Source organism: Protobothrops mucrosquamatus, unplaced genomic scaffold (assembly GCF_001527695.2).
Source record: "Protobothrops mucrosquamatus isolate PMUCROS unplaced genomic scaffold, P.Mucros_1.0 scaffold2288, whole genome shotgun sequence".
NCBI classification, from domain to species: domain Eukaryota; kingdom Metazoa; phylum Chordata; class Lepidosauria; order Squamata; family Viperidae; genus Protobothrops; species Protobothrops mucrosquamatus.
Genome location: NW_015388375.1, coordinates 50,921 through 69,504, shown reverse-complemented (window position 1 = coordinate 69,504; position 18,584 = coordinate 50,921). Strand labels below are relative to the sequence as shown.

General features: G+C 41.6%; 1 protein-coding gene across 2 annotated transcripts; it reads right to left on the bottom strand.

Annotated features, from left to right (window-relative positions):
• Positions 1-4,139: 4,139 nt before the first annotated feature.
• On the bottom strand, positions 4,140-12,896 carry LYRM1 (LYR motif containing 1). Of its 2 annotated transcripts, XR_001549058.1 has the most exons (5): positions 12,611-12,896; positions 6,967-7,125; positions 5,654-5,746; positions 5,077-5,276; positions 4,140-4,202 (listed from the first exon to the last, which is right to left on the bottom strand). XR_001549058.1 is itself a non-coding variant. In XM_015824602.1 (4 exons), the coding sequence occupies exons 1-4, from the start codon at positions 12,779-12,781 to the stop codon at positions 5,160-5,162; spliced, it is 540 nt and encodes a 179-aa protein (XP_015680088.1). In that variant the 5' UTR covers positions 12,782-12,896; the 3' UTR covers positions 4,844-5,159. The 2 variants fall into 2 exon arrangements, 1 of the variants encoding a protein (XP_015680088.1); XM_015824602.1 differs by lacking the exon at positions 4,140-4,202 and having other exon boundaries at positions 4,844-5,276.
• Positions 12,897-18,584: the final 5,688 nt, after the last annotated feature.

The window sequence follows — 18,584 nt, the reverse complement described above, 5'->3', positions numbered from 1 at the left end:
GGAGGAGTCAACAGCGCTCAACTACAAGCCTCCTCCAGTGCCCTAGCTGAGTCTCAAACTGGAAGGGAATCCTTTTGGATCGCTTCCCTCCCACCTTCATACCCTGAGAAATAATGTCAGCTGCAGCCAGATCTCTTGGAACCAAAAGTAAACCTGGTGGCGCACTTTCATACGAGCTATTGCCATCTCAATAAATTAATAACTAGTTTTTTGCTGGGGTGAGACATTATGTCCTCGAACTGGAAAATAAATCTGTGTGACCCTTTTAAATTCTAGATGTGGCCATTGAAACCCTGAGTAGATTTCTTGCCTGGCTTAATTTAGGCACGAGGTTGGTTCTTAGAAGCAGAAAACATCTCACTGGCCCTTTTTAATGCTGGGGGTGCCGGTGATTGATAATAGATTTTATAGTTTTCTGCCTGGTGTAAATTTATGTACAGCGATGATTCTTAGAACCAGAAAAAGAAAACCCAACAGCTCTTTTTAATGTCTGGTGTGGCCAGTGATTGATAAAAGATTTCTATTTGGAATAATTTTATCCACAGCTGTTGTTTAAAATGTGCAAGTTATGTTTTGACTGATAAATGTTAATCATGACACACAGTATGTGGCGGTCACCTCAAGAATTTTGATTTCTTTTGTCACACACATTTGTCTTTTTGTTCCTGAAATATCTCTAAATGGGATTCAGGCTGGGTAACATTCTGTTTGACATGTATTTTTTGTAATACAATTGAGTTTTACTCCAGATTTACTGTTAAGTAGTTGTTGATGCTTATGCTAGACAAGGTATCTTGTCTTTTGCCTGTTTTTATGTGTCCTTTCTTATCACCATCTCTTCACCAAGAGATATCTGTTGTGATATTCATGTATCTGAACACTGAAGTTGTGTTTTCTTTCGATGTCAACTGTGGTTACTTTTACACCTCACCTTTTTATCAAAAATGTCATTTTAAATTAGTGAACCACCTAACCCATCACGGTATTGTATGGTTGCTTTTTGCAATTTTTATGATTATGTGACTTTTTATCATCCTTAAAATATTGGATGATGCTTTTATGTATTGTATCTTTAGAACTGTATTATGATTTGAATTGTACAAACTGCTGCAGCTGGGCTATGCTTGGAAGATGTGACGCTTATTGTGTTAAAAAACAATAAAGTATTTGAAACCCCACGACTATATTTATGATCCTGAGTCAGCAGCTTGGACGTATTGGGCACCGTGCGCTCCTGCTCTTTGCCAAAGTCACCGAGGATCATCTTTTCCAAGGATTTAAGGTTTGGTGGTCTATTCAGAAATGTCCCATTCTATCAAAATAAACCTCCAATGAAATACTTTTTTCTATCTATCTATCTATCTATCTATCTATCTATCTATCTATCTATCTATCTATCTATCTATCTATCTATATATCTACCATCTATCTATCATCTATCTATCTATCTAAATCTATCTATCATCTATCCAAATCTATCTATCTATCTATCTATCTATCTATCTATCTATCTATCTATCTATCTATCTATCATCTATCTATCTACCTATTATCTATCTCCTATCCATCCATCCATCTATCTATCCATCTATCTATCCGTCTATCCTATCTATCTGTCTTCTGTCTGTCTGTTTATCTATTATCTATCTTCTATCCATTGATCCGTCTGTCTGTCTGTCTGTCTATCTACCTACCTACCTACCTACCTATTATTTATTTATCTCCTATCCGTCTATCCATTGATCCGTCTATCTGTCTATCCATCTATCTATCCATCTCTGTCTATCCGTCTATCCTATCTATCTATCTATCTATCTATCTATCTATCTTATCCATCTTATCCATCTATCTATCCTATCCGTCTATCCATTGATCCGTCTATGTCTATCCATCTATCTATCTATCTATCTATCTATCTGTCTATCCATCTATCTATCTATCTATCTATCTGTCTATCCGACTATCTATCTATCTATCTATCTATCTATCCAACTATCTATCTATCTATCTACCATCTATCTATCATCTATCTATCTAAATCTATCATCTATCCAAATCTATCTATCTATCTATCTATCTATCTATCTATCTATCTATCTATCTATCTATCTATCTATCTATCTATCATCTATCTATCTACCTATTATCTATCTCCTATCCATCCATCCATCTATCTATCCATCTATCTATCCGTCTATCCTATCTATCTGTCTTCTGTCTGTCTGTTTATCCATTATCTATCTATCTTCTATCCATTGATCCGTCTGTCTGTCTGTCTGTCTGTCTACCTACCTACCTACCTACCTATTATCTATTTATCTCCTATCCGTCTATCCATTGATCCGTCTATCTGTCTATCCATCTATCTATCCATCTCTGTCTATCCGTCTATCCTATCTATCTATCTATCTATCTATCTTATCCATCTATCTATCCTATCCGTCTATCCATTGATCCGTCTATGTCTATCCATCTATCTATCTGTCTATCTGTCTATCCGACTATCTATCTATCTATCTATCTATCTATCTATCTATCTATCTATCTATCTATCTATCTATCTATCTATCTATCTATCTATCTATCTATCTATATCGTCTATCTCATCTATCTATCTCCTATCTATCCATCTCTTCTATCTACCTACCTACCTACCTATCGTCTATCTATCTATCTATCTATCTATCTATCTATCTATCTATCTACCATCTATATATCATCTTTCTCCTATCTATCTGTCCTATCTACCATCTATCCGTCTATCCATCTATCTATCTCCTATCCGTCTATCCATCTATCCATCTGTCTATCCATCTCTCTCCCATCCATCCATCCATCCATCCATCCATCCATCCATCCATCCATCCATCCATCCATCCATCTATCTATCTATCTATCTATCTATCTATCTATCTATCTATCTATCTATCTATCTCCTATCCATATTTCCGTCCATCTATCTGTCCATCCATAACATCAATTTTATCTAATCTAAACTATCCAGTATCCTTTTCTGCCGTACCTTGGGGAAAAACTGCCATGGACTTCCCTGGCCACAGGAGGGCAGCATTCCCTGTTTTGTCATCCTCAGTGCCCTATTAGAAATGGAATTTTAGCTCCTGGAACTAACTCTTATATTCCCAACAGCCCCTTTTGTGGCTGCTTTGAGCTTTCAGCAAAGTAAAAAAAATGAAAGAATTAAAATAAGCCACTCCAGGACTTACTTGCCAAATGTTATAGCATCAGCCACCCCCCTCCCCCTGAAATGGGCATTTTTAATACACAGACACAAACAAACACCCAGCTTGCATTCAATAGAGAATTCCTACACTAGTTGATCTTCTTCCTGCAAGTTTACTAGCCCACTCCATAGTCAAGGTTTTGGGGGAGTTTCAAGGGGCTACATAAAAAAAATCATTTTATTATTCATAAGATTAACACATAAAACGTTTATTAATGAGATGATTTTGCCAAGGACGTGATCAGGATTTGAACTCAGAGCCACATAAAGCAGGAGCCCCCATGGGAGACGATGTAATAAAATGTTGATTAATAAAAGAATGATCAGATACCTTTGCTGGAGCCTAGCCTTCCACACGGGATAGTAGCCAGTTCAATGCACCGTGCGAACCCCCAAACACGTGTGAATCAGTCAGAAAGCGAGGAGGCTCGTGTGAATCCGACCTCGGGTTTTAAGTTCATGAAAAAGCAAAGAAAAAGAAACGAAAAATAAAGGCAAGTGCACCACTTTTCTTTGGCCACGAGATGGCAGCATTGCTCCATGGTTGGGAAAGGAAGGCGGAAAACACGCGTTCCCCTTTCAAGAGAGAATAAAATAAAACTTTTAACTGATTAAAAGAATATGACACACTTGTGCAAAATGATCTTTTATTTGTTGCAACACACAAACGCTCTGATGTGATTGCATTGAATTCAGGGGGGTAGATGGACTTCGTGCGAATCAAAAGAGACATGCGCAGATAGGAAAAAACAAAGGGGAGAAGCCAGACCCCGAAATGGACTGGTGTAACATACACACACACACAAAGATTTTTTTAAAAACTCGTTGAGCTCCGCCCATTCGCTCAGACCCTCCCCTTCAGCTTGCATTCAACAGGGAATTCCTTCACTAGTTGAATTTCTGCCTGCGAGTTCACTAGCCCGCTCCAGGGTCGAGGTTTTGGGGGGGTTTCAGGAGGTACCTAAAAAAAATCATTTTATTATTCATAAGTTTAATACATACAACGTTTATTTTATGAGCTCATTCTGCCAAAGACGTGAGCAGGATTCGAACTCAGAGCCACGTAAAGCAGCAGGAGCCCGCTTGGGAGAAGATATAATCAAATGTCGATTAATAAAAGAATAATAAAACTCCTTTGCTGGAGCCTAGCCTTCTGCATGGTTTAGTAGCCAGTTCAATGCACCGGGCAAACCCCCCAAACACGTGTGAATCAGTCACAAAGCGAGGAGGCTCGTGTGAATCCGACCTCGGGTTTTAAGTTCATGAAAAAGCAAAGAAAAAGAAACGAAAAATAAAGGCAAGTGCACCACTTTTCTTTGGCCACGAGATGGCAGCATTGCTCCATGGTTGGGAAAGGAAGGCAGAAAACACGCGAAAAAGAGAATAAAATAAAAGATTAAACTGATGTGGCTGCTTTGAGCTTTCATCAAAGTAAAGAAATGAAAGAATTAAAATAAGCCACTCCAGGACTTACTTGCCAAATGTTATAGCATCAGCCACCCCCCTCCCCCCCTGAAATGAGCATTTATAATACACAGACACAAACAAACACACAGCTTGCATTCAATAGAGAATTCCTACACTAGTTAAACTTCTTCCTGCAATATATATATATCAATAGCACATGAGGTTATGTAGCCAAGTACAACAAAAGGCTGGTCAGAGATCTTGAGGTTTTTTTTCCTAATTTTTTTTTTTATTTTCCCACAATGCTTTCACAATTCTTTCACAGAGGGCAATTTTAGCTCATCCTTCTCCTCTCTCCTTGGGACCAAGTGGAGTCCCGAACCTTGGAAACAAAACCCCTCCAAAAAATCACCCGGTGGTAACCATACCAATTTCATTTTCGCCTGTCGTTCATGCCAAGCGCATCAGCCAGATAGCCTTTGACGATATCAACCCCAGCTTGATTAGGGGGCTATGAAATTTCATCGTGAGATTTTAAATAAACCGGTTTAGAGATTTTCCTTAGCTTCTCCTGATGCCGAAACGCCCGGGCTTGTGGCAGGGCGAGGCCCATGGGTGGCAAATGAATCTGGAGGGTAAGAAGAAGAAGAAGAAAAAAATCTAATTAAAAAGAGACTTGGAAAAACAGACAGGCCTTATTCAGATACCAGGCTTAATTGTGCGTCTTTTCTTAGCAGCGAAACTTTTTATTTTAAACAAGAAGGTCCAAAAAAATATCAAGGACTATCTCTGCCAACGATTGTCAAGACCAGGGATAGGCAACCTTGGCTCTTTTATGACTCGTGGACTTCAACTCCCAGAATTCCTGAGTCAGCTATGCTCAGGAATTCTGGGAGTTGAAGTCCACGAGTCATAAAAGAGCCAAGGTTGCCTACCCCTGGTCAAGACAGAATCCTCCTGAGCAAGAATAACAAGAGTCCCGTCAAACGGCTGATTCCTACTTACAGGCCTTGGATACGGGTTGCGATAATGAAGTCCGAGCTCTATTCTCGCCTTGCACTCCTGTACGCATTGTTTAATCAGCTCGGGATCTGTTAGCTGGTCTTGCAAACAATACGGGGCAAAAGAAAAAAGAAAGAAAGAAAAGAAAAGTTAGAACACAAAGTGCAAAAGCTCTAAAGGACACATAGGTAAGTTCAAACCTTTTTCCAAATTACCTTGTGAATTCCCGCCCCTCCCCACAAAGACATTCAAAGGAAAGACCTCGATCGTCCATGGTTTTAGCTTTGTTTATGTTTTTCCTAGTTTTGTATGCTGCCCTGAGTCCATTGGTGTTGGATGGATGGATGGATGGATGGAAAGAAGGAAATGGAGGGAGGGAAGAAGAATTCTAAATGAACGAGAAGAAGGAAGGAAGGAAGGAAATAAGGAGGGAAGAATTCTAAATGAACGAGAAGGAAAGGAAGGAAGGAAGGAAGGAAGGAAGGAAGGAAGGAAGGAAGGAAGGAAGGAAGGAAGGAAGGAAGGAAGGAAAGGAAAAAGGAAAGCTAGCTAGCTACAAATATTTTTTGCCTGAATCAGACATAACTCTTTTCCAATTGTGATCCTCACAATCTCTTTTGCTAAGTTCATTGAGAAGACAATAATGGGCTTACAAGAATTCCAGCACTGAACTATTTCCTATCTGCAACCGATCCACCTCCAATTACATAAAGATGGAATCTTCCCTCATTTCTTTCTTGCTGCCTAATTTTTTTATTTTTTTTTTGGACCCTGCAAATTGGAAGGTCTCTTTGGGCTAACCCAGGAGCTGACGGCTGATAGTTTTATCGTCCAGTTTCTTTGAATCTTGGTGGGTCTGAGATGATGGCCTTCAAGGCGCCCTAGATAAGCTGAGCGTGACTTAGTGCAATGTTTGATCCACACAAGTAAAGATCTGTGGCTATTTAAGGGCTTGAAGGGTTAAAACCACCCCTTTGCATTGTGCTAGGTTAGTGACCAGTGCAGTCACAAAGGTCTGACGTGACCTGATCCTTCAAATAGGTGGCAGCTGATATTCTCGCTGCCGCGGGCGGCACCAACTGAAGCTTCTCATAGAGACACCTCTTATTCTCCAGCCTTCAGTGAACAGAAAGTTGGACCTGTGTGGCCTTTGGCTCCATCAGCCCTGCTGAAAGCTGAAGAAGTCGACGTGTCCACACAAAGGAACATTTGGCATTGAGGAACAGGATCAAATGAGAGAATTCTCCACCCTGGACAGTCACCACCGATTTAAAACAAAACAAAACAAAACACCTCTAGACCAAATGCTAACTCACATTTCGATTCTTCTGGAACAACGTTTTAGCTTCGCTGATAATATACTGTTTTTCTTTCTCCGTCTCTTTCATCTGTCCAGATGCTGACTGCCATGTTTTGGCTATTCGGAATACTTTGCGGTAAAGACCCAGGACTTCTTGACGAGTGACGGGTGTCATCTGGAGAAACGAGAGAGGATTCCCTGGTGAGCATTTGGGGCTGTGGAGGGAAAAAAAAAGGGAGGGGGAGCTCCAAACAGATGGACCTTTTCACATTTTACTCCATTTGTTTTCAAACATTTTTCTTGGCTCCGTCCGCGGCCGTGGAAAGAAGCGGCAAAGATGGAGGGGAAAATTATAGAAGGTTAAGGTTAAGGTTAATTTAATTTGTATACCGCCCTTCTCCCGTAGGACTCAGGGCGGTTCACAGCATATTAAAAACACAAATACAATATACAATATACAATATACAACTACAATATACAAATACAAATACAATATACAATATACAAATACAAATACAATATACAAATACAATATACAACTATAATTATCTGCCAAGTGTGGATAATAGCTACTTTTCCGTGCACTAAATTTAAGGCAGCAAAATACCCAGCTGATATCAGCATACATGAAAATATGCCCAATATACCTCAAGAATCAAAAGCAGGATGTTGAGAAAGGGAACAACGAAAAAGGAAAAAAGAAAAGCAAATATAATCACAGAGGTGAGGGCAGTGAAGTCCCACAGAATTCGATTCAGTTGCAAACTTCAAAACAGGTTGTCCTCCACTTATTGAGCCCCATAATTTCTGTTACTAAGCAAGACAGCTGTTCAATGAGTTTTGCCCCATTTGATAACCTTTCCTGCGACCGTTGTTAAGTGAATCCCTGCACTTGTTAGCAACCTGGTTGTTAAGCGAACCTGGCTTCCCCAATGACTTTGCTTGTCGGAAGTTCGCCAAAGTTCGCGTGACTCGCGTCATAAATGTGAGGCAGTCGCCGAAGGTGTGAATTTTGATCACGTGACCATGCTGCAAAATTCACTTAAGAACAGTCTTGCTTAGCAATAGAAATTTGGCGCTCAACTGTGGTTTGTAAGTTGAGGGCTACTTGTTTATCCGCTTCCGTCTTCCCTCAGAGCGAGCGTGAGAATGGACGGTGAAATCTATGTAGGACGCCATCTTGTTAGACGCCAATGTTTGAACAGGCTTTCCCCTTGCACCCGAGGCCTCACTCAAAAATGCTGGGCAGATTTATCCTTTCTCGGTGAACAAAAGCCACTTCTGTGGTCCAGGACTGCTGAGCTTGCCACAGCAAAGCATTCTTGTAAACGAAATATTGTAGTTTCGTTGTTCATGATTTCAGTTCTGTATCAGATGAGCATAATGCTCTCTTTCTTAGTGTTCTCAAAAGCAATTATTGATGGCCTGTTAGGGAATGATTGGCAAAGGCTTCACTGGGTCATATGCTAAATCATGTTTTAACACTGGTTTACTAAATAAATTGCATTTGGCTCGGGATACAGAAGAAGGATCAATCTGTCTGTCTCTATCCTATCTATCTATCTATCTATCTATCTATCTATCTATCTATCTATCTATCTATCTATCTATCTACTTACCTATCTCTATCCCTCTTTCTATATCTATCTTTCTATCTTTCTCTCTCTCTCTCTCTCTCTCTCTCTCTCTCTCTCTATCTATCTATCTATCTACTTACCTACCTACCTATCTCTATCCCTCTTTCTATATTATCTATCTATCTATCTATCTATCTATCTATCTATCTATCTATCTATCTATCTATCTATCTATCTATCTATCTATCTATCTACCTATCTACTTACCTACCTATCTCTATCCCTCTTTCTATACTATCTATCTATCTATCTATCTATCTATCTATCTATCTATCTATCTATCTATCTATCTATCTATCTATCTATCTATCTATTCTCTCTTTCTAAATCTATGTATCAGACAGGTCAGTCCGCCTGTCTATCCTATTTATAATCATGTTTGTATGTGTAAGCTAAGGCCAATAAAGCACATTATAGTTTATTGTTTAAAACCAACTAGCATTGGAGATTTGTTTTTTTAGCAATTGATGAACTGCAAATTCAGTTCTCCCAGCAATCCCAATCAGGGAAAATCACATTTATTGTATCTTCTCCTGCAAAAAGCATCTTAAAGTCACATGAGCCACCTAAACTAAGGTTAACAAAATTAAGGCGACAAGCCCATTTAGGAAGCATTCGCTGTGACCAAGGATATCTTGATAGCTGCCTTCCCGAATCCTGCACAGAAGAATTATATTGTCAGGGTGGCAGATGAATAACCTGGTTATTCTTCTGCCACCCCGGCAATATAATCTTCACGTCTGCTTAACTGATTCCGTTTTAAAATGCAGCCATTTTGTTGTCTCCCGAACTAAATTATAACATTTAGCTGAAGTAATGACCCCCCAATTTTTCTGCAGCTGGGAAAGGTGGCGATGTTTTTTGTTTTTTTAAAAAAATGGGATGGTGCAATTAGCTGCAAAAAAGAAACCTCACTTGGTCAGATTTATTCCCTAAAAAGTGATTTGAGAGCCACTGCACAGCCAGATAGGGTGTAAACAAGTCCTCAGTTCCTATGACATTGATGGGATGGTGAGTGAGAAGACTTGAAAAGATGACTTCACTCTCTGACAATTCACTGGGCCCAGGAAAATTTTGACTGTTTTTCTTGGAGAATGGGTAGGCTGGTTTATTAACAAGGAGCAGGAGGGGTTTACATGTAGTCCTTGACTTATAACCATTCCTTTAATGATGTTACAACAATGTTGAAAAAGTGGCTTACGACTGGTCCTTACACTTTTGACCAGGAGTCTTCAAACCTGGCCCTTTTATGACTTGTGGACTTCAACTCCCAGAATTCCTCTAGTCCATCAGCTTTTAATTGATTTCCCGTATTTCAGGACAGGGAAATTTGGTCTTGAAACTTCTTAGTTTCCTCTTTTAGCTGACCAAATTGCCCTCATCTGTCAAGGCAAAGAGATGCCCCTAAATACATCACTCAACATTTAAAAAAAAACCATTTGCTTATTCATCTTTTGGCTTACATGCCAGCTGCAGAGGAAATCTCTAGGTTTTCACTTCCTTCTTTGTTTAAACAAAGTTTTTTTGGGAGGAAAAAAATCCCCAGGGCAGTTCCAAGTTGCTGTAGGTGAGATATTTGGACTGGGTTTCTCTTAAAGAAACAAAACAGTTTATATTCAATGCCCCAACGGGATTTTTTTTTTTTTTTTTTAAAAAAAACATGGTGTGGATTTGCAACTGCCTCCAGCAATAAAATTCATGATGTGCTGATGGATTTACACTGTAACCAAATAAAAAAAGATGAGTAAAACTGAGCAATTTGTCTCCAGTTTTTTTTCTCATTGAGTTTGTTTTGTGATTTCATGCTCAGTTCCTTCCTGTTACCTACGCCTTTGATTGAGGGCAACTGAGCCCATTAAAGAACTATACAACTATTGGTGGTTTGTGGGCTGCCGTCAGAAAAACCACAATGGCAAGCAAGCAATACAGTTCTTTGAACGTGGGCTGTTTCTTCAAAGTCTAGACCATTTTTTGAGGCAAACACGTGGGTGGGCTCTTGCGTGAATTGAATGCAATGCCTTTCAAGATCCTGTGTCTAAATTGCAGCTTTTGTATAATTTCATTAAGGCAACAGTTAACACGGTGTCTGTCTAGGAATGACTGGCTGCTGCCAATCAGCATCTGGTAGCAGCTTGGAAGATTAATAAACTCCATTATAAGCTTACAGAAAGTCATACTCTGCAGTTGCGGTTCCTCTAGATACAATGGCCATATTTTCTTGGAAAAAATAAAGAACACGCCTGAAAAAAGGGACAAATTGGAAGGAGATTCCTAAGGATTAAAAAAAAAAGTTTGTAACTTTGTTTTACAAAGGAAAATTCAAGAGCCAAGAAAAACAAAAATGGCTTATTTGAATAAACGTATGTACACTTATTTTAAAAAGATGACTCAATGTCTGTATTTTTCTGAAAACTGTGCATTAAATGGTATTATTTGTACGGGAGAAATTACAGTAAATGTTCCAAATAAAGGAGAACGGTGAGTCTTTGAAAAATACTATCCAAAGGGCAGGTTTTTTGAAAGAAAGGTCTGGCTTTTATAATAAAGGACATATGATCACTGTACCATATGTGATGAATTTGGGTCTCTTCCTACAATAACAGTTGCCATTATTTGGGTGGGTGGGTGGAGAATATACAAATTCTCTTTTACATATAACTTGCATCTTTCTTATTTTATGACAAAATAAAACTTGTTTAAAGGCTTCTACCAGGGATTTAAATTCGACCTTGACCAGTCTGAGGCCCCACCCCTGCAATGAGGCCCCACCCCCAGCTTTAAGACTCCTCCTCCTCCAGGGTGAGAAGCAAAGCGTCTATCTTTCTGTCTGATCTGTCTATCATCTCTATCTGATCTGTCTATCATCTCTCCTATCTGTCTATCTAATCTGTCTCATCTGTCTATCATCTCTATCTGTCTGTCTGACTCACCTGTCTATCATCTCTCCTGTCTCTGATCTATCATCTCTTCTATCTGTCTGTCTGTCTGTCTGTCTGTCTGTCTGTCTATCTATCTATCTATCTATCTATCTAGCTATCTATCTAATCTGTCTCATCTATCATCTCTATCTATCTGTCTGTCTGACTTACCTATCATCTCTCCTGTCTCTGATCTATCATCTCTTGTCTATCTATCTATCTATCTATCTATCTATCTATCTATCTAATCTGTCTCATCTATCATCTGTCTGTCTGACTCACCTGTCTATCATCTCTCCTGTCTCTGATCTATCATCTCTTCTATCTGTCTGTCTGTCTGTCTGTCTGTCTGTCTGTCTGTCTGTCTATCTATCTATCTATCTATCTATCTATCTAATCTGTCTCATCTATCATCTCTATCTATCTGTCTGTCTGACTTACCTATCATCTCTCCTGTCTCTGATCTATCATCTCTTGTCTATCTATCTATCTATCTATCTATCTATCTATCTATCTATCTATCTATCTATCTATCTATCTATCTATCTATCTATCTAATCTGTCTCATCTATCATCTGTCTGTCTGACTCACCTGTCTATCATCTCTCTGATCTATCATCTCTTCTATCTGTCTATCTAATCTGTCTCATCTGTCTATCATCTCTGTCTGACCTGTCTATCATCTATCTATCTCATCTATCATCTCTATGTCTCTCACCTGTCTATCATCTCTGTCTGTCTGTCTGTCTGTCTGTCTGTCTGTCTATCTATCTATCTATCTATCTATCTATCTATCTATCTATCTATCTATCTATCTATCTATCTATCTATCTAATCTGATTAGTCTGTCTGTCTACCTAATTAAATAACATAAAATAAAAAATACTTATTACTAAGGAAACTCGTGAATGCTTCCAGCAGGCACACACAAATGAATCCTAGTTTGGTTCAGGCTTCATTGACACCAGTGGCGCCATTTTGTCACCCTATATAGCGCCCCCTATCGGAGAGGGCAAAATCAACAGTTGCGTTGCTGCTCTCTGACGGTCCAGCCTAGAGCCGTGTGGGCGATACCAATATAGAAGCGGGGGGAGGGGAGATTTACCTCTGCCGCGCCTCCTCTTTTCGGGACGTTCTCTTCGCCTTTGGGACAGGCGCTCCTCTCTCCTCGCTCGTCCCCTCTCACCTTTTCGGATTCACCTGCAGAGCTAGCACTTTGACTCCCACATATGCAGCGGACCCGTGGGGGGGGATATAGTTCCCCCTCCCCCGACATAAATATTCGCCCTCACTCACCTTCGGAGACGACGAAAACGAGAGGGGGAAAAAAAAATAACACCCCCCCTCTGCAGCCGGCCCTCTTGCCCTTACGCTGCGCGCGGCGTCAAGCGCGTGGAAGCGCGTCCCGCGTCACGACGCCGCCAGCTGACTCCCTCTCTCGGCGAAGCCCCACCTCCCGGAAGTGATGCAGGAGGCTGAGCCCGAGTGGGCGCTCTGGTCGCCGAGGAGAGCTGGTGGCGGAGAGGGGTGAGCGAATTGGACCGTCTCTCTTCCCGTCCGGGTCGGGGTTGGGCAGGCGAGTGCCCCCCTTTCGCCACCGTTGCCCCCCCTCCCTCCCTCCGCCCCTCAGCAACGGCCAGCTCGCTCCCCACCTTTCTGGCAGGGAGGGGGGCTCTTTGGGGGGCCCCCCAGCTGGAAGGAGAGAAGAGGGGGGGCTGTTTTTGGGGCAGGGGGAGGGTTCCTCCTGAGGGGAGGGGGCTTAGAGGGAGCAGAAGACGCCCTGTTGCCCCCCCAAGGACGAGTACATGGAGGGGACCCTCACCCAACGGTGTGGCATGTGAGTATCCCCCCCCCCAAGGCCCCCGGGCGGGGGTCGCCTCCTTACTATGGGCTCCCTTTGCAGCCACCAGACAATCTTCTGGGGGGGGGGCGTTAGGTCTTTGTAATGGCTGGGAAGGGTCGCTAAGGTGAGTTGGGTTGGGGGGCTTCTGCCCATTTTGGGGGGGGGAGAGACCCTCTTGTGGCCACGTTGCCCTTGTGCTCTGTTTTTTTTTTTTCTCCTCCTGGGAGAGGTAAGTGGCCAGGCCAAGGCTGTTGGCTTTAGGCCAGCCCTGGACTTTCTGGGCCATCCTGGGAGCGGTTCCAGCCCATAATAAGCAGAGCGGAGCGTTCATTCAGCATGCTTAACCTGGTTATGGGATCCTCTCTTTTTCTGCATTAATCCATCGAGTGACCAGATGGCTCTAAGTCACACTGTGTGTTAAAATGTGTGGATCTTATATCTCTCTATCTATATCTCTATATCAAATCTGTCTACATCTAGTTCATCTATCTATCATCTACCTATCTACCAGTCTGTCTGTCTCTCTGTTCTATCTATCTATCTATCTATCTATCTATCTATCTATCATCTCTTTCTATATTATCTATCTATCTATCTATCTATCTATCTATCTATCTATCTATCATCACTTTCTATATTATCTATCTATCTATCTATCTATCTATCTATCTATATCACTTTCTATATTATCTATCTATCTATCATCTCTTTCTATATTATCTATCTATCTATCTATCATCACTTTCTATATTATCTATCTATCTATCTATCTATCTATCTATCTATCTATCTATCTATCTATCTAATCTAACATCTATGTGTTCTATCTGCCTGCCTGCATCTCTGTCTGTCTGTCTGTCTGTCTGTCTGTCTGTCTATATCTATCTATCTATCTATCTATCTATCTATCTATCTATCTATCTATCTATCTATCTATCTATCTATCTATCTATCTATCCATTCATCATCCATCCATTATCTATCTTTCTATCCTATCTGTCCTGGAATTGGGAAGTTATGAGTGGGTTGTGTGTGTGTATTTATATACCAGCCTGGCTTTAGGGTTTGGGAGTAGGAGGGATTGGAAGTGAAGAGGGCATCAGTGGGATAAAAATAATTTCATTGTCACAAACAGATTGCATCTTGGTGAGACTTGAGCTGGCTGCGCCTGTCTTCCTTGGAAGGGCGGGGACCAGTTAACCTGGTTGATCCTCAGAGACTAGAAAACCTGAGGATTGCTGAATCCTCTCAGGAGCTAGATAGTGATCCTGACAACTTCCTGGTCTCATTGTGGCACTTTTGAGGCTGAAAATAGTTGTTGAAGCTGTCACTCTAGAGGGCTATTTTGGGTGAGCCCAGATTGAAGGCAAGTGGATCTATGAATGACTTAAGACCCAGAAGTATGAATTTTGCAAGACATATAACTGGGCACAGAGCAAAGTCCACCTATTTGTAGCTGTGATGCCAACAACGTCTCTGTCAGCGTTGTATCTTCAATGAACTGCCCACAGAGCAGTTCTCAACTGCTGGGGACTTTAATTGGGGATAAATTTGAGGCAGAACTGACCAATTTAATAGGTTTGGGAAGACCTTTGCACATAAAATCCTTTGTATGTGTTTCAAATTAGATACAATTTTTGAAGAATTTGTTGAATTATGGAAGTGCCGCCTGGTCAGAGTTTATGAGATCCCTTTAAATTATATTATTATAGCCTCAGGAAGCCAGCTCAGTTGTTTCTTTCTTAAATTGTTGTCCTTAGTTGTTCTAATTGGATAGATGCAAGGAAGGCTAATAAGCTATTTTTATGAGGTCCTCATGCACATCACTTTGGAACAGGTGGCAGTGTGTAATTTATTTATTTATTTTTGAAGAGGGCTTCTCTTGATTTTGAAATTTGGTGTAATTATCACTAAGTTGCAAGTTTTGGACATAAGTGCTAGATAAGAGGGTGACCATTGGACTGCTGGAAATGGCTTAGAAATAAATTTGACTTGAAAGAAATTAATTGTCTGGATCTCCCGGCCTACATGAAACAGTATAAAAAATCTTGGTTATTCTGAGTGGCGCCTTCGCCAAGGGAAAAGCGAGGGATTCCTTGGTGATATTTACCATCATTGATCATGGGATATTGCTGTAGTGCTTGTAGCTTAATGAGCTAATTATTTTTAAAGTTCTGTGTTACAGTAGCTTCAATTCATTAGAGAATTGTAGTGGAAAAATTTTACATCGCCTTGCGTTGTAAAAAAAAACAAACCCACTAGTGGTATTGTTTTTGTCTTATTCTTCTGTGTCTATATGGGAAGCTGCTGGAAACTACATATCACCAGCCATTAAAGTAGAGATCCCCGGTTTTGTGCAAGACAATTTTTCCACGGACTGGGGAGGGGGAAAGAGGAGGAGCTGACAACCTAGATCCTGTGCATGCACAGTTTCGCTTGCCCACCATTCATTTCCAGCTCTGCTGCCTGGACACTGACACAGAGGCGCAGGAGTTGGGGACCTCTGCATTAAAGAACCAGACATTCTTTCTGTATGTTATATAAAACCCTTCATGGCTTAATGTCGATGGAAATTCTCAGCCATCCAAGTCATGATTGTCTTCAAGGAAAAACAAAGTCCAGTTGCCTTTTTTGGGGGGAAAAAGCACTTTGGGGACCTTTGTTAGCATCCAAATACTTAAAAGATTAGGTTTCTTAATTCCTGCTAACCTGGGCACCAAGATCAGTTGGGGAGGCGCCTTGCTTGCGATCCCATTGATACGTTCAGTCCACAGTGTGGTGACCAGAGTAGGGCCTGTTTAATTCTTTTGTAAAATGCTTTGGGAGGAATAACATAGAAGAAGAGTGAAATGGAATGGCTTTGAAGGGAGAAGCAAGGCAAGCCCCATTTCTCACTCCTTACAGCCTCTGTATATGTTGGACTGCAACTCCCATCATCCTTAGCCAGCATAGCTATCGATGGTGGCTGAGAAATAATGGGGAACATAACAAGGCTGGACCAGATGTTGAAGAATCAGCGTAGAATCCTATGGATATGTGTTGACTGAGGAAAAAGAAAAACCTTTTCAAAATCCCAGCTTTTTCCCAGTTCAGCTCTTCTGCTATCTTGAGTCATTGTGATTTTTTTAAAAAAGCTTTTCTTCCCTCACCCCCACTCCTTTAGAATAAATGTTAAAGATTCACTTTGCAGCCCAACCCTGTGCGTGTTTACTCAAAAAGGAAGGGTTGCTAAATTTGAAGGGGGTTATGAGTAGGTAAGTGTGTTATCTGGGGCTCTGAATTGTCCCAATAGCAGCTATTGTTTCAGTTACTCTAGTGCAGGGGTCTTCAGACTTGGCCCTTTGATGACTTGTGGACTTCAACTCCCAGAATCCCTCAGTCGGCCATTTTTATGAAACCGCGGGCTTAGATCCAGACCAGGGGTCTTCAAACTTGGCCCTTTTATGACTTGTGGACTTCAACTCCCAGCATTCCTCAGCCAGCGTGCCTGGCTGAGGAATTCTGGGAGTTGAAGTCCACAAGTCATAAAAGGGCTAAGTCTGAAGACCCCTGCTCTAGTGTGTTCACAGAAGGAATCAACTTTCTCACTGATCTGTAACTATATTTCTCAAAAGCTTTTGAGAATACGGTACGCCAGTGGTTCTCAATCTCTGGTCCGCGGATCCTGCAATGTCACAGCCCCACAGGGGTCTGCAAAGATGAAATGTTACGGTTTAAATCTTGACTTAAGTCTTGGTGGTCCTTGGCCATGGTGCCTATGGCCACAAAAGGTACTTAAAGAGGGTCCATGGTGGTCAGGAACCACTGCAGTATGCTATTCATAGGGAAATGGAAGGGACATTGGGCCTCTTGCTATCTCAGTGGCAGGCAGAGCTGCCATTTAATATGTGATAGTAGAATAGAGCTGGAAGGGACCTTGGAGGTCTTCTAGTCCAGCCCCCTGCTCAAGCAGGAGAAGCTATACCATCTCAGACAGGTGATTGTCCAGTCTCTTCTTAAAATAAATCTCTTCAGTCTCTTCTTAAAATAAATCTCCAGTGATGGAGTGCCCATGATTTCTGGAGGCAAGGAGTTCCACTGGTTAATTGTCCTCACTGTTAGGAAGCTTCTCCTTAATTCCAGGTTGCTTCTTTCCTTGATTAGTTCAATCAATCAATCAGAATAGAGCTGGAAGGGACCTTGGAGGTCTTCTAGTCCAGCCCCCTGCTCAAGCAGGAGAACCTATACCATCTCAGACAGGTGATTGCCCAGTCTCTTCTTCAAGATCTCCAGTGATGGAGCGCCCACGATTTCTGGAGGCAAGGAGTTCCACTGGTTAATTGTCCTCACTGTCAGGAAGTTTCTCCTGATGATGATGGTGATCTCCAATCAGTTGCGTCCAACTCTTGGCGATTCCTTGGGCCAGGTCTCTCCACACCTTGCTCTACTTCTTTGAGTTGTTCTGTGCTCTGGCTGGTGTCATTTAAAATGTAAAGAGGTGGGGTTTTGGGGGGGGGGTTTACTCGAGAGCTGTCCTTCTCTTAGGCACATATTCAACGGTGAGGTTGAAAAGCATGTTTTTCCTTCTCATTCCCTCCACAAGCATTTGTGAATATATTGTAATTCTGAGTCCACAAACAGAAAGCTAGTTTTTGTTCTGGGATGGTGACGGAAGAGAGACCACTCAGATTCCCCCCCCCCCCAACACCGTCTCTCCTCTCCTTGTTATGCCTTTCTCTTCCTACTGGTCGAACCCCAGTTTCCTTCCCCTGTCTTTCGAACGGGGTATCAAAAGAGCTTCCATATCCAAAGGCAGCGTACCAGCATTTGACTGTTGTTTGCATCCTGCGGTTCATTACGAGGAGCAGATGTTGGACCAGAGCAACTTTTAATTCGAATAAGCAGGGCTGCTGCTGTTGTGGCCTGGAGGATTGCTCCATCCGGGGCGGAGAAGAGTAGCCTTCCAGATGTGGCTGGACAACCTTCTTTGCCCTGGACCATTTGAGCTGGGGCCTTGGGATGTTGAAATTCAGCGGTATCTAGGAATTTGGTCTCTCCACCCCTGCCAGCTGCTATGCTCACGTTTTGCCCTGTTCATAGCATCGTTCTTGATATGGTGTGTGTGTGGGGGGAAATGGGGAATTCTCTCTCAGTGCACACTCTTCGTCCAGTTCCTTCTGGCTGAATAGCACAATCTGTCACAGGGGTGTCAAAACTGCCAGCCCACCGTCTTTGAGACTCTAGAAAAAGTACAGAG